Source organism: Silurus meridionalis, chromosome 6 (genome assembly GCF_014805685.1).
Source record: "Silurus meridionalis isolate SWU-2019-XX chromosome 6, ASM1480568v1, whole genome shotgun sequence".
Taxonomy (NCBI): Eukaryota; Metazoa; Chordata; class Actinopteri; order Siluriformes; family Siluridae; genus Silurus; species Silurus meridionalis.
The window spans coordinates 27,735,825-27,751,247 of record NC_060889.1 but is presented as its reverse complement, the minus strand read 5'-3'; the positions used below and the strand labels follow the sequence as shown (position 1 = coordinate 27,751,247).

The 15,423-nt window shown below is 40.7% G+C and overlaps 1 protein-coding gene across 2 annotated transcripts in view; it reads left to right on the top strand.

Moving 5' to 3' along the window:
* LOC124387089 (tensin-3-like) overlaps positions 1–15,423 on the top strand; it is a 67,111-nt gene that overhangs the window by 38,877 nt on the left and 12,811 nt on the right. The window contains exons 13-15 of one of the 2 annotated variants that reach the window (XM_046851188.1): positions 7,309–8,400; positions 13,814–13,965; positions 14,993–15,113. In XM_046851188.1, the coding sequence (XP_046707144.1) occupies positions 7,309–8,400; positions 13,814–13,965; positions 14,993–15,113 (1,365 nt within the window). The remainder of the gene's footprint in view (positions 1–7,308; positions 8,401–13,813; positions 13,966–14,992; positions 15,114–15,423) is intronic. The other variant, XM_046851189.1, reaches the window with a different exon arrangement.

Here is a 15,423-nt window from a genome sequence, read left to right as displayed (position 1 = left end):
GAAGATAATGCTAGATAGAACATCAGCTACAAGAACATGTGCTCCATACATTTTGTACACACACACACACACACACACACACACACACTCAGCCCTCCCCCTGTGAAGCATTTCACTCCTCTGTATAACGCGAGTGTTGTTGAGGACACTTCCCCGAATGCTCGTTAGATGGAGATGATGTGTGAGGGCCTCTCAGGGATGTGAGATGGAGAATTCATTATGAACGTTACTTCATGCTGTTTGGAAAACGAGGAGCACACGAGGAGCATTAGAACTATAATGGATGATGAAGAAAATTATGAATTAGGGGATGACTATGATGAAGGTGATGAAGATGTTGAAGGTGGTGATGATGATGACGATGATGGATTTGATGAAGGTGAAAATGATGATAAGCAGACTGGTAATTAATAATGATGAGGAGGGGGATTAAGATGATAAAGGTGGTGATGATGATGATGATGATGATGATGATGATGATGATGATGAAGGTTACATTGATGAGGAGGAGAAGGAAATTACGATAATGGAGGTTTAGCTGATGATGATAAGAAAGGGGGAGGAGGAGGAGAAAATGATGATGATGATGAAGATAAAGGTGATGATGATGATGAGGAGGAGGAGGAAATGATGATGATGAAGATGAAGGTGATGATGATGAGGAGGAGGAAGAGGAGGAGAAGAAGGAAATGATGATAATGATGATGATGATGATGAAGGTTACATTGATGAGGAGGAGGAGGAAATGACGATAATGAAGGTTAAGGTGATGATGATGATGATGAGCAGGAAATAATGATGATGATGAAGAAGGTGATAATGATGAGGAGTAGGAGGAGAAGGAAATGATGATGATGATGATGATGATGATGATGATGATGAAGATGAAGGTCAAGGCAATGATGATGATGAGGAGGAGGAAATGATGATGAATGTGGTGAAGCTGCTGATGATGAGGAGGAGGAAATGATGATGAATGTGGTGAAGCTGCTGATGATGAGGAGGAGAAGAAGGAGCAGGAGGTAGAAGTAAATGATGATGATGATGATGATGATGATGAAGGTTACAGTGATGAGGAGGAGGAGTAAATGATGATAAAGAAGGTTAATGTGATGATGAGGAGAAAATGATGATTATGATGATGATGAAGGTGAAGGTGATGATGAGGAGGAGGAGGAAATGATAATGAATGTGGTGAAGCTGCTGATGATGAAGAGAAGGAGAAGGAGCAGAAGGAGGAGAAGTAAATGATGATGATGATGATGATGATGATGATGAAGGTTACAGTGATGAGGAGGAGGAGGAGGAAATGATGATAAATAAAGGTTAAGGTGATAATGATGATGAGGAGGAAATGATGATGATGATGATGATGATGATGATGATGATGATGAAGGTTACAGTGATGAGGAGGAGGAATGATGAAAATGAAGGTTAAGGTGATGATGATGAAGAGGAAATGATGATGATGATGATGAAGAAGGTGATAATGATGCTTATTAACGTCCCACTGTCCAAGTATCAGATTATGAAATTAGATGCACTTTTTTATTATTATTATTTTTCTTTCTTTCTTTCTTTCTTTCTTTCTTTCTTTCTTTCTTTCTTTCTTTCTTTCTTTCTTTCTTTCTTTCTTTCTTTCTTTCTTTCTTTCTTTCTTTCTTTTGCTGTTAATTAGTTTCTTCCTTCCTATTTTCCTTGTTTTCCTTCTTTTCTTGCTTTTTTGCTCTTCCTTTTCTTTCTTTTTATCTGCTTGTCCTTTTACTCTTTTTTTCCTTTCCCCATATTCCTTTTTTCTGCCACTATAAGTGAGTGATTTAGAGAAGGAGAGATAGAGAGCATGTACAGCTCACTGTAGCGTGTTCCTGATCTGGAAAAATAATAAAGCACAGCAGAATGTTGTGGCTTGGGAAAACACAGGAACACACACACACACACACACACACACACACACACACACACACACACACACAGCAATTTCTCTCTTTCAATCTTTCAGCCAGTGCATGTTTGTATGGCACTAAACACACAGGCTCTAACCAGACATGCCCCACCCACACACACAGTGAACACACACACACACACACAGTGAACACACACACACACACGGTGAACACACACACACACACACACACACACACACACACACACACACACACACACACACACAGTGAACACACCCACACACCCACACAGTGAACACACACAGACACACACACGCACACACATGCACACACACACACACACACACACACACACACACAGTGAACACACCACACACACAGTGAACACACACAGACACACAGACACGCACACACACACACACACACACACACACACACACACACACACAGTAAACACACACACAGTAAACACACACAGTGAACACACTCTCCTGGCCACAGCGGTCCTGAGCTTTCCCCTGCTCGAGCCACGATGGTGAACCTCACCAGCCTGCCTCGGAATTCACAGACTGCTGAAAATAGACACACACACACACACACACACACACACACACACACACACACACACACACACAGACACAGAGATCCAGGGGAAGTTGTAAAGTAGGGTGGATCCCTTAATAAAACACAGTGTGCAAAAAAAAGCAAGCAATAAATAAATAAATTAAAAATGAAGGCAGACAGAGGCACGTGTGAATAGCAGGCATGTGTGAGGAGGAGGCACGTGTGAGGAAGACACACATGTGAGGAAGAGGTACTCCTACCTCCCTGCACATCTAAACAGCGCTGAGAAAAAGCCCTGGGAAAATTCAACATCTCTTTACTATCCTCCTTCTCTACAACTCCGCCTCCTCCTCATACACTGCCACACCCCTCTACATCCTTTTCCATAACTCCGCCTCCTCCTCATACACTGCCACACCTCTCTACATCCTTTTCTATAACTCCGCCTCCTCCTCATACACTGCCACACCCCTCTACATCCTTTTCCATAACTCCGCCTCCTCCTCATACACTGCCACACCTCTCTACATCCTTCTCCATAACTCCTCCTCATACACTGCCACACCCTCTACATCCTTTTCCATAACGCCTCTTCCTACTCCTCATACACTGCCACACCTCTCTACATCCTTTTCCATAACTCCGCCTCCTCCTCATACACTGCCACACCCCTATATATATATCCTTCTACATAACTCCGCCTCCTCCTCATACACTGCCACACCCCTCTACATCCTTTTCCATAACGCCTCTTCCTACTCCTCATACACTGCCACACCTCTCTACATCCTTTTCCATAACTCCGCCTCCTCCTCATACACTGCCACACCCCTATATATATCCTTCTACATAACTCCGCCTCCTCCTCATACACTGCCACACCCTCTACATCCTTTTCCATAACGCCTCTTCCTACTCCTCATACACTGCCACACCTCTCTACATCCTTCTCCATAACTCCGCCTCCTCCCCATACACTGCCACACCCTCTACATCCTTTTCCATAACGCCTCTTCCTACTCCTCATACACTGCCACACTCTCTACATCCTTTTCCATAACTCCGCCTCCTCCTCATACACTGCCACACCCCTATATATATCCTTCTACATAACTCCGCCTCCTCCTCATACACTGCCACACCCTCTACATCCTTTTCCATAACTCCGCCTCCTCCTCATACACTGCCACACCTCTCTACATCCTTCTCCATAACTCCTTCTCATACACTGCCACACCCTCTACATCCTTTTCCATAACGCCTCTTCCTACTCCTCATACACTGACACACCTCTCTACATCCTTTTCCATAACTCCGCCTCCTCCTCATACACTGCCACACCCCTATATATCCTTCTACATAACTCCGCCTCCTCCTCATACACTGCCACACCCTCTACATCCTTTTCCATAACGCCTCTTCCTACTCCTCATACACTGCCACCTCTCTACATCCTTCTCCATAACTCCGCCTCCTCCCCATACACTGCCACACCCCTCTACATCCTTTTCCATAACTCCGCCTCCTCCTTATACACTGCCACACCCTCTACATTCTTCTCCATAACTCCGCCTCCTCCTCATACACAGCCACACCCCTTTCCAGCCTTTTCTATAACTCCACCTCCTCCTTATACATAGCCACACCCCTATCCATCCTTCTCTATAACTCCACCTCCTCCTGATACATAGCCACACCCCTAACTATCCTTCTCTATAACTCCACCTCCTCCTTATACACTGCCATGCCCCTCTCCATATTTCTTTTGTACAGATCTCTTTGTCCTTTCTTACTTTCTTTCTTTCTTTCTTTCTTTCTTTCTTTCTTTCTTTCTTTCTTTCTTTCTTTCTTTCTTTCTTTCTTTCTTTCTATTCCTTCCTTTAATTTTTATCTGTCATTTACCATTTGTTATTATTTTTAAGACCAATGGGGTTTATCATGCCTCGGCCTTTGTTAGCAACCCCCTTTTTACAATCATCTCTCCATATATTTATTTTCCTCATTCTATCGCTTTTTTGAGTCCATTCAGACTATGCAGTATAAACATACATTTCAGCTGTCTGTATTTACTGTTTGCAACAGTGTCTGAAAGCCTGTCATTTTGGCTGGGTGCACATCTGGTTTCATAACTGTGTGTGACTGTGTGTGTGTGTGTGTGTGTGTGTGTGTGTGTGTGTGTGTGTGTGTGTGAGTGTGTGTGTGTGGTGACAGCAGCAGATGTGTAATTTGGTAACACTGCAGAGAGCAGCTCAAATTTCATGTAAGTGCAGCAGAAGTAGAAGGCACAGCAGCACTGATTAAAAAGCTCCAGTCAGGTGTTTAACTGCACAAAGGAATGTTTGTTTTTCTCTCTTCCAGATGGAGGGATTCTATCAGTCCCTCCACTGCACTCATCCGCCCACCTTCTATTTTCTATGTCCGTCTTTCTTCATACACAGACCGGTGCACTCTTTACCTGGCTGCCTTTCTTTTCCTTCTTTCCCTCTTTCCTTTCTTCCTATTTTCTTTCTTTCTTTCTTTCTTTCTTTCTTTCTTTCTTTCTTTCTTTCTTTCTTTCTTTCTATCTATCTATCTATCTATCTATCTATCTATCTATCTATCTATCTATCTATCTATCTATCTATCTATCTATCTATCTATCTATCCTTTGCCTTAATATTACATACTTTAATTATTTCATTTGTTCACATTTTCCTTTGCTCTTTTTTAATTCATCCCTTTTACTTTTTCCTTCCTTCCTTCCTTCCTTCCTTCCTTCCTTCCTTCCTTCCTTCCTTCCTTCTTCCTTCCTTCCTTCCTTCCTTCCTTCCTTCCTTCGTATTTTCTTTCTTTCTTTCTTTCTTTCTTTCTTTCTTTCTTTCTTTCTTTCTTTCTTTCTTTCTTTCTTTCTTTCGTACTTACTTACTTACTTACTTATTTACCAACTTATGTACCTACTTTCCATCTTTGCCCTAACTTTACATTCTTTAATTCTTGAATTTGTTTACTATTTCTTTTGCTCTTTTCAGCCATCCACCCCTCTATCAATTCATTTACTAATTTGATTATTCATTCATTCATTCGTTCATTCATTCATTCATTCATTCATTCATTCATTCATTCATTCACTATTTCTCTCAAATTTAATTTGTCTTTTTCTTCTTGCCTCCACATCATCCCCTCCATCTTTTCTATCTCTGTACCTTTTCACCTTTAATTCTTTGATCTTCTCAAGTCCCCTCCCCCTTCTCCTAATCTCCGCTCCATGTTTACATTCCTCCTCATTATTCGGGAACCTCATCGTTCCCTATGTACTTGTGTGGAGTCCAAACCACACACACACACACACACACACACACACACACACACACACACACACACACACACACACACAGAGTTCAGCACACTGTGTGCTCTATATATTCTGTTTACCTCTGTGAAGAAAGACTCTCAGTCTTTCATACTGAGTTGAATGTAGGAGGAGGTAAGAGTCATGGGACCCCCCCACCTCCCCCACCAAGAGGGATGGTGAGAGTGAGGAATGTGGGAGGGGGTAGGTAGGTAGGTGAGAAAGAGAGAGAGAGAGAGAGAGAGAGAGAGAGAGAGAGAGAGAGAGAGGAGGAGAAGAGGTAGAACAGGGGCAAGCAGTCGAAAGTGGAAGACGTCTTGCAGTATTGAGAGAGCAGTAAAGGAGCATTTGTGACTATTTTGGACCTGGACCTGGACCTGGACCTGGACTCAATGCTCATCACAACCTTCTTTTGACACACAGGTACTCATCTGTGCTTGTGTCTAGCTGTAACGTCTACACTGCTTTTCCTTTATAACACGATTTCTGTTGCTATGTTTAGTGTCGTATGAGTTTGTAAGTCTTACCGCTGTCTTGACCTTGATGCTGTTTTCCGGTTGGGTTTTTTAACTCCAAAGGCCAGAGGACTCACATGACTGCCATGGTCTCTAATTAACTAACTACTTAAAACTGATTTCCAAGACCTGTCTGACAGTGCGAGAAGTTTTAACGTAGCAAATCCTATTGGACAAGTCCTCTAGATGTGTTATGTCTATCTTAAATTAAAGGTCTGTGTGTGTGGACACTGTAGACGGTACAAGATACAGGTCATATATCATTAGTTTGAAGTTAAGTTTTAATCAAAAGAAGTTTGCAATGTGTAATGAAAGCAAAACAACAATAATTTTGTGAATATTGCAAAGTACTGGACAACTGATTTCAGCTCAGTTTGTGATTGAAAGATGTAAAAAAAGAAGAAGAAAAACCCTCAGGACATTGTTTAGAGATCCAGAATTGGCTCAGAATTGCCCCATTTGGCTTGTGGAACTATTGTGTATTATTTTTAGTTGATGCCTTGTAGGTCAGCTCTTATACAGCGGGGAGGTGGTAGCTTAGTGGTTAAGGCTTAGCGGTTAAACCAGATTAGACTTTGGATATGAAGGTTGTGAGTTCAAATGCCAGCCAAACCAAAAGTTTTTTAGGGTTTTATACATTCAGACAGATTCTTCACAGGAATGGATTTGTGTTTACACTATAAATGGAAAATGGTAGCCCTAAAATAAAAATGCTGGACTTCTAATCAGGAGGTTGTGAATTAAAATTTCAGCCACACCAATCTGCCAGTCCTGGGCCCCAGAATTAGGCCCTTAACGCCATAGTGGCTCAGTTGTAAAAATGCAGTAAATGTAAGTCTCTTTGGATAAGGCCGTCTGCCAAATGTAAATGTACAGGGTGAAAGAAATTTATTTGTGGTCTACAACTTGTCTGGATGATTGTCACGTAGCATTGTGTCCTCTAAGTGTCTCTAACTCAGCTAACCTCTTGAAGCGCTGCATCTCTTTTCTCCCCCAGCTCCTTCCTTGCAGCCCCCGATTGCAACCCTGGACAAATTCTCACCTAAACGAAGCCAGGGCAGTACCGTCATCCTAGGCAGGTCAAACCGAACCACATCTGTCACCTCCAGCCCTGAGCACAGTGACCACGCTCTTTCAGCGAGCAGTGACTCCGGTCTCTCGAGTGCCTCCCTTTGGACTGAGCGTTGCCCTGTGTCTGGTGGACACAAGTCCTCTGGTCCCAGTGAGCAGGAGAAGGCAGACCTGAATCGCTTGCTGAGTGGATTTGGGATCGATGAGCCTCGGACAGACGATGGAATGGATTTGACCTTGACATCTCAGGAAGTCCTACATCACCCAGTGAAGGTCCACATAAACGGCAATTCCCGGCCGAAAGAGCGAGAAACTGACATCCTGGATGACGAGGTCCTGATGTCCGGCCACGACCTGCGCAGTGTGGATAGTTTGGGGACTCTTTCATCATCATACCACAAAAGCAGCCAAAACTCTCTGCTCTCTGATGGCTTCTGCAGCCCTGGTGTGATCGAGGATGTCCCACATCACGGCCCAGCAGCCATGGAAGAATATGAGCGAGCATACGCTGAAACTCGGAGAAACTGCCTTGTCAAGAGAACTGTCTCTGTTCCTGCCACCACCACTTGCAATTCAGCTTCCAGGGGGCAGCAATTCCAGCAGGGCACCTACTCCACTCAGACCTGGGTCCGCCAGCAGCAAATGGTCACGGCCCCGCATTACTTCTACCTGTCTGAGGAAAGTGGAGTCGAGGAGAACTTTCAAGGGGACAAGCAAGAGAGTTCACCCAAAGTGATCAGTTGTGATCAAAACCACACCACCCCGAACCCAACAGTATCTCCATGTAGGGAGGGTGAGAAAAGTCATGATGAGGAGTTTAACTCCCTTACAGTGGACATTGATAACTCTATTGACCAGCTTAACCAGTTGATCCTTGACTTGGACCCTACGTTTGTGCCCATTCCAACACGCACCAATTCGGTCAAAAGAAATGGAGGGACTATGCCTATGGCTACTACATGTAACAGCAAGGGCTTGACGCTCAGACTCAATGAGAACAACAGAAATCAGCAGACAGGTAAGATTTTAAAATTTTGGCTTCTGGGTTGAACAGACCTGATATTGCACAGAGTCAAAATCAAGTGTTTCAAATCCTTTCACTCTTTCTGGTGGTGGTGTGAAACCTTATGAATTACAATCCAAAGGTAAATGTTTCTACACTCTTTCTGGTGGTGGGTTTGCGGGCACTGCTACAGCCTACAAATGAAAATCCTGATACTTGATGATCTGGTTATCTTTTCTGTACTCTTTCAATAAGTAAGTTTTTTAATGATGCTTTTTCTGGACCTTTTGTAACAACAATATAATTGGAGGAAAGACCTCAGGATATGTTTATAAGAGCAAAACATCTGCATTTACACAGATCAGGCATAACATCATGACTATAATATTATGACCGGTAAAGTGAATAAAACTGATTATCTCTTCATCATGGCATCTATTAGTGGGAGGAATTTATTAGGCAGCAAGTAAACAAAAAATGTTGTCCTCAAAGTTGATGTGTCTGAAACCGGAAAAATGGGCGAGTGTATGGATTTTAGTATGGGTCAGAGCATCTCTAAAACGACAGCTATTGTGGGGTGTTCCTGGTATGCAGTGGTCAGTATCTATCAAAAGTGGTCCAAAAAGGAACAGTGGTGAATGACAGGGTCATGGGTGGACGAAGGCTCATCAATACACAGATTGTTGAAGATATTAATGCTGTTAATGCTCGACAGGTCAGAAAAGTTTGGCCAGCAAAAGGTGGACCAACAAAATATTAGGCAGCTTGTCATAATTTTATGCCTGATTGATGTATATTATAGCCGCATGATAGTTTCCTAAAGTATGTACTGGCAACTGTTCAGAAGTGAGTATTCGTGATCTTTCAGTGAGTGGAATTAAAACTCATGGTAATAATCTTGGTTTATGTTTTGTTTCTTAAAACATAAATCAAAAATGTAAATGGAGAATTTTTGGTTAATTCCTGATAGGTCCATTACATGCTACATGATACCAGTCCATTGTACACATGTAAATATTGCACATTTAACTGGGGTTGTTTTGCTGCATCTTGCAACATCAAGTGCAACATCTTGCCAAAAATCAAGCCAGAAGACAAAGGCATCAAGGCATCTATTAATGTGCAAAGGGTCAATTTTGTCCCTTTCCTGTGCTTAACACCATTGTGCTATGCCTGACAAACAACACGGTTAAAGGAATTCCAAGCGGTTTTCACACAAATAGGAAATCAGAGCTCCTGGCAGAATCTTAGCTACGTGAAAGGTGTAGCTGTTTGGACTTGCCCCTCTATTTTCACTCAGGTATCTGCTTCTTGGAGATCTTTAGCATGTTCGCTCTTATCAGTTCCTATTGAGGACAATCTTCAAGCCCTCATGGGCTACAAAATGGACTTAATCCTTATAATTTTTATTTTTATTTTTTATAATTTATTAAAGTGTTTTTATTACAGATCTAAAAACTTTTTAAAAAATGTTTGGTTGCAGGGTTTCAGCAGTGATGATGGTGGTTTCCTTTAAAAGGCAATAAAATTTGCATAATACAGGAACTTTGGAGCTCGACCGTATTTAGCGTGGCAGGTCACATTCGTTGTTTTGGTGGTATAAAGCGGGGATTTGACAAGAGTGCTGACAAGCTGTCGTAGGAATTCTTTTGAAGTCAAAAGCCAATCCTAGTCTACAAGTAAAAAAAAAAATTAAGACGTAAGAGAAAAGCAAGATGAAAAGGAGTGAAGAGAATAGTGGGATCTTAAGAATAGATCTTTTTTAAGATATTGATCAAAGGCAAAACACGACTTTTGTATTAGCACACTATGCTAGTTGATTGATTATCAGCTCGCATTATCTTGGATGTTTACAAAATGGTAGCCTCGAATGCTGCCTGTTTATCCAGCTGCTCGGGTGCAGAGGCATCCTGGGAGTCTCCTGTCGACTCGGACACACACATACTGGGAGCAAGACTTTGCCTTGGAATGTGAAAAATGTTCATGGACAATTAGAGACAGTAAAAAAGGCTTTATCAGATTGTTCACACCTAAGCATCAGAAATCCTTACACAGGTCTGAGTTTTGGGGTGTCAAAGGTCAAGAAAATGTCATGAGGGAAAATTATTCCATAAACTATTTTGATGACAAAAATTATTTTGAGGTTTATTTTTGAAATGTTTGAAGTAGGTTTTTCTGTAAATGGGAAGTGGATCTGTAGCTCACTGCTGGACAAGACATATAACCCTAAACTTAGTTACATAAATGAGATATTTGTACAACAAACAATGTTGCAGTTTCTAGAATTCATTAGAACAAAAATGAAGTTAGACAAAAATATTATAGGTTTAATACGCTTCAGGTTTTGTGGGAAAGACAAAAACACACCAAAATAGCAAGTTAAAACCACTGTTTGTTTGTTATAGTAAAACTTTGACGAAAATATGTGTCAATATTCTTTCTGGTGATAAAATATTATGGTTTCTGCAATATTATGAAACTTTGACCTTATACAGAGTGACACTATTACAAATGACAGCTTAATGTTAATGGGGTTTAAACTCGTGACCTTTTGATTAGAGGTCCAACACCTTTATCACTGAGCTTGCACTCACCTGGACCAATTAGCTAGCACTTACTTCGACCACTGAACTAGTGCTCATGTTGAACACTGAAGAAGCACACACTTGAACACTGAACTAGCGCTCAACTGGACCTTGAGATAGTGCTCACTTTGAACACAGAGCTAGCGCTCAGCTTAAACACTAAGCTAGCGCTCTCCTTGAACACTGAACTAGCGCTCACCTGGACCACTGAGATAGCATTCACCATAATTTCTGAGCTAGCATTCAGATCATACTGTAACCTAAAAAAAAAAAACATGTAAAAAAAACAGTATGCCTAACAGTATAATTTTAACAAGTAATATGAGTTCATTTCCTCAATATATCGTGTTTTATTTATGCCACGGGCACATGCCACAAAATCTATTATTTGTACATGTTAATGCATGTAAATATATAATTCTGTTTCGATAGCAGCCAGGAACCTTGCCCGATTGATGTATGAACTGATTATTAACCACCTAATAACCGCTTAGTAACAATTTGGGGAAGAACCAGATATGTCTGGAACAATCCTGTGTCCCAATACTTTTGTAGATAAAATGCACTTAATAGATCAGACATAACAGTAAAGCACATCTGGCACCATAAGCTCAGGGTTTAGACTCCAGGAAGGACATCAGACGCATTTCACCATCTGTCTGACGAGATGGAGATCGTCCCCATGGCAAATTAATTATGACTTATACGTTTAGATGCGGAAGTGATGATTCACCAGCAGGATTTAGAAAAGCGGAGACTAAACGACTGGATCTGAGGCGAGGCGTCTGTGAGAGAGACTGGAATTTCCAGCGAAAGGAACAGGAGTAGCCTGAGGCTCTGCATTCAATATTATTATTATATAATATTATTGTGTATTATTATTATTATTACTCCTGTAAGAATTTCAAGATTTACAGCGTCATACGATTTAAATTAAAATGATATTAGAATAAAATTAAAATAAATTAAAAGTAAAAGTTAAAAAATGGTTAAAGTTAAATGAAAAAAACAGATTAAAATTCATTTTTCAGGAGAAGAAAGTAGTAAAGGAAGGAGGGAAGAAAGGAAAGAAGGAAGAAATTGTTTTAAAAAGCATTAAATAAAGACAGGAATAAAACATGAAAAGACAGCATTAAAGAAAGAAAGGAAGGAAGGAATTAAGAAAGGAAATTAAGAAGGAAAAATAAAAAAGCATTAAACAAAGATTGTAAAAAGAATATAAGAAGGAAGGAAGGAAGGAAGGAAGGAAGGAAGGAAGGAAGGAAGGAAGGAAGGAAGAAAAAAAAAAAAAAACATTAAAGAAAGAAGGAAAGAAATAGTCACCGTGGTGTGAGAAGGGGCTTGTTTACATTTAGAGAGAGATAGACAGAGAGAGAGAGAGAGAGAGAGAGAGAGAGAGAGAGAGAGAGAGAGACAGTGGCCCTCTTGCACTCGCTCCTCGTACACATTCCCATTCCACACACAGGAGCATCTCTGTAGCTTTGTGAACAATTAATTAAGATTAACACTTCTGTGGTGAATGCCATTTTACACTCCTCTGAGCTAAACACACACACACACACACACACACACACACACACACACACACACACACACACACACACACATTTCCCCACACTCCACATGTACACTGTGTTCTGGCCTGTAAGCTGTAGATTATTTTATTGTGCAATTGACTCAAAAGTATCCCTTTTTTTTGTTTGTTTGTTTTTGTTTGCATGTCAGGTGTTTTTTTTTCGTCTGGAGCTCAGATGCTCGACTGCTTGTTTCTCTGTTGATGCTAAAACTTCATGTGCTTTTCTTCCTTCTACTTCCTGCATGTATTCTTTCATGCACACATTGTTACAGTGTTGGGGTTGGGCTTAAGAAAATGATTGTGAAAATAATAAACACTTTTAATTGACTTTATTTAAAGTTGTATGAAAAATATTGTGGCAAAAAATAATCCCAAACACCCCATTCAGATTAGGGGCAAAAGTTTGTGGACACCTGATGGTAAGACTTTTTGCTGTTATAATACCCGCCACTTTTTGGGGAAGATGTTCCAGTAAAAATTCATTCACCTACTGAATTCAGTGTTCCAAATCATCATCAGAGCTTTGATAGTGAAAGATCTTTCACTCAAACTAATGCAATGCAGATCTTCATGGAGCTTTCTTTGAGCACAGATGTCATGGTGGAACAGGTTTGGGTCTCCTAGTTCAAGTGAAGGGAAATTGAATGCTACAGCATCCAAATAAAGAACCATATATGCGTGGAAAAGTCAAGTGTCCCAATACTTTTGGCAACATAAGGTGTATCCTGTGTTGATAATGTCATATTCAGAGAAAGAAAGAAAGAAAGAAAGAAAGAAAGAAAGAAAGAAAGAAAGAAAGAAAGAAAGAAAGAAAGAAAGAAAGTGAAGAACGACATTTTGCTTTTATCCAAATATAGTTACATTTAATGGAGCAACAAAACTGCTTTTATAGACAAATAAACCAGTAGCCAAAAGTATTGGGACACCCATATGTGGTTCTTCTCCAAACTGTTCCCATAAAGTTGCACACAATTGTACAGGACACTCAAACTTGTTCCATCATGGCTTTTGTGCACAAAGCCAGTTACATGAAGATCTGCTTTACATTTGATGGAGTACATATCAATCTTATGGTCAGGTGTCCACAAACTTCTGCATATTTCTTTATACATCATTACATTATACAGCTGGGTAAATTATAATGGATTATTGATGAGGATTGAAAAGAAAGTTACACACACACACACACACACACACACACACACACACACACACACACACACATGATGAGGTGCAGGAGTAATGTGGAGTGTGTGTGTTGCTTCAGTGCTCCCATCTCCTGGAGAGGGTTTATGTGCTCTGAGTCGTCAGGGCAGTGAAGTCACAGAACACTCGACAGTGTGTGTGCGGCCGGCCTGGGAAACGGAGGCGGAGTTTGGGGAAAGACTGACGTATACACACACTGTAGCTCCACCACAGGTAACACACACACACACACACACACACACAATATACAGTATGCCTATACTTACTTATGTGTAGAAATGTTTATTATATTTATTATTATGAAGGAAGGATAGTATGAGGTAAAAATTAAGAAAGGAAGAATAGTATGAGGTGAAAAGGAAGAATAGTATGAGGTAAAAATGAGGGAAGGAAGAATAGTATGAGGTAAAAGGAAGAAAGGAAGAATAGTACGAGATTAAAGGAAGGAAGGAAGAATAGTATGAGGTGAAAAGGAAGAAAGAATAGTATCAGGTAAAAGGAAGGAAGGAAGAATAATATAAGGTGAAAAGGAAGGAAGGAAGAAAAGTATTAGGTGAAAAGGAAGAAAGGAGGAATAGTATGAGGTAAAAGAAAGAAAGGAAGAATAGTATGAGGTGAAAAGGAAGAAAGGAAGAATAGTATGAGGTGAAAAGGAAGAAAGGAAGAATAGTATGAGGTAAAAGGAAGTAAGGAAGAATAGTATGATGTGAAAAGGAAGGAAGGAAGAAAAGTATGAGGTAAAAGGAGGGAAGGAAGAATAAATAAAGGAATAGTAAGAGTACATAAAACGAAAGAAAGAAAACAGAGAAGGAAGGAAGAAACGAAGGATAAAATATTAGGGGAAAGGAAGGAAGAAAGGAAAGAATATTAAAAGAAAGAAAGAAAGTAGGGAAGGAAGGTAGAATAAGAAAAATTAAGGAATAGTAAGAGAAAAAGGGAAGCAAGGAAAGAATAGCAATAGTAAGAAATCCCCATCCCAACATTTACACACATTTAATTTCAATCCATTTGGGTGTATAATTCATTACACGTAAGTAATCACTGTGCTATAACTGGTGTCATTATTTCATTATAGTTACAGTCCCTTCGCCTTGAGTTTAAAGACCATGTTACCTATCAATCACCATATTTCATAACTGTATATGAATGGTATCAGTAGTACTGATGGTACCAATGTTCACATGGGCCAAATTTTGCGTACTCCTGGTAAAAAACCTGGTGCAACGTTTTTGTGTTTCAGCGAGCTCCATTGTACCGTGCAGACTCTCTGGAGTATCGAGGTCTAAGCACTGGACTGGAGACAGGAAGTGACACGGTTCCTTCAACACCAGCCTTTCCCATCACACCACCCACACCTTATGGTAAGACACTAACACATTTACACCCACACACCTTCAGAAACACTCGTAAAAGACATTCGTACAAGACGCCTCACACCCCTTGTGACCGGCTGTCAATCAGCTTGCAGTTGGCGTGGTTACCGCAGGAACGTTGTTCTAAACTGTAATCAAGTGTTATGGTATGCTGCCGTTACGCAAGCACAACAAATCACCGTAACCAGGATGCCTTCCAGATTGTTCACACATTTCAAACACTCATCTTGTACGTGCCCCAGGACTCATAAAGATACATGTGTGTTCACCCCTGTGTTTGGAAATAGACTGGAGCTTT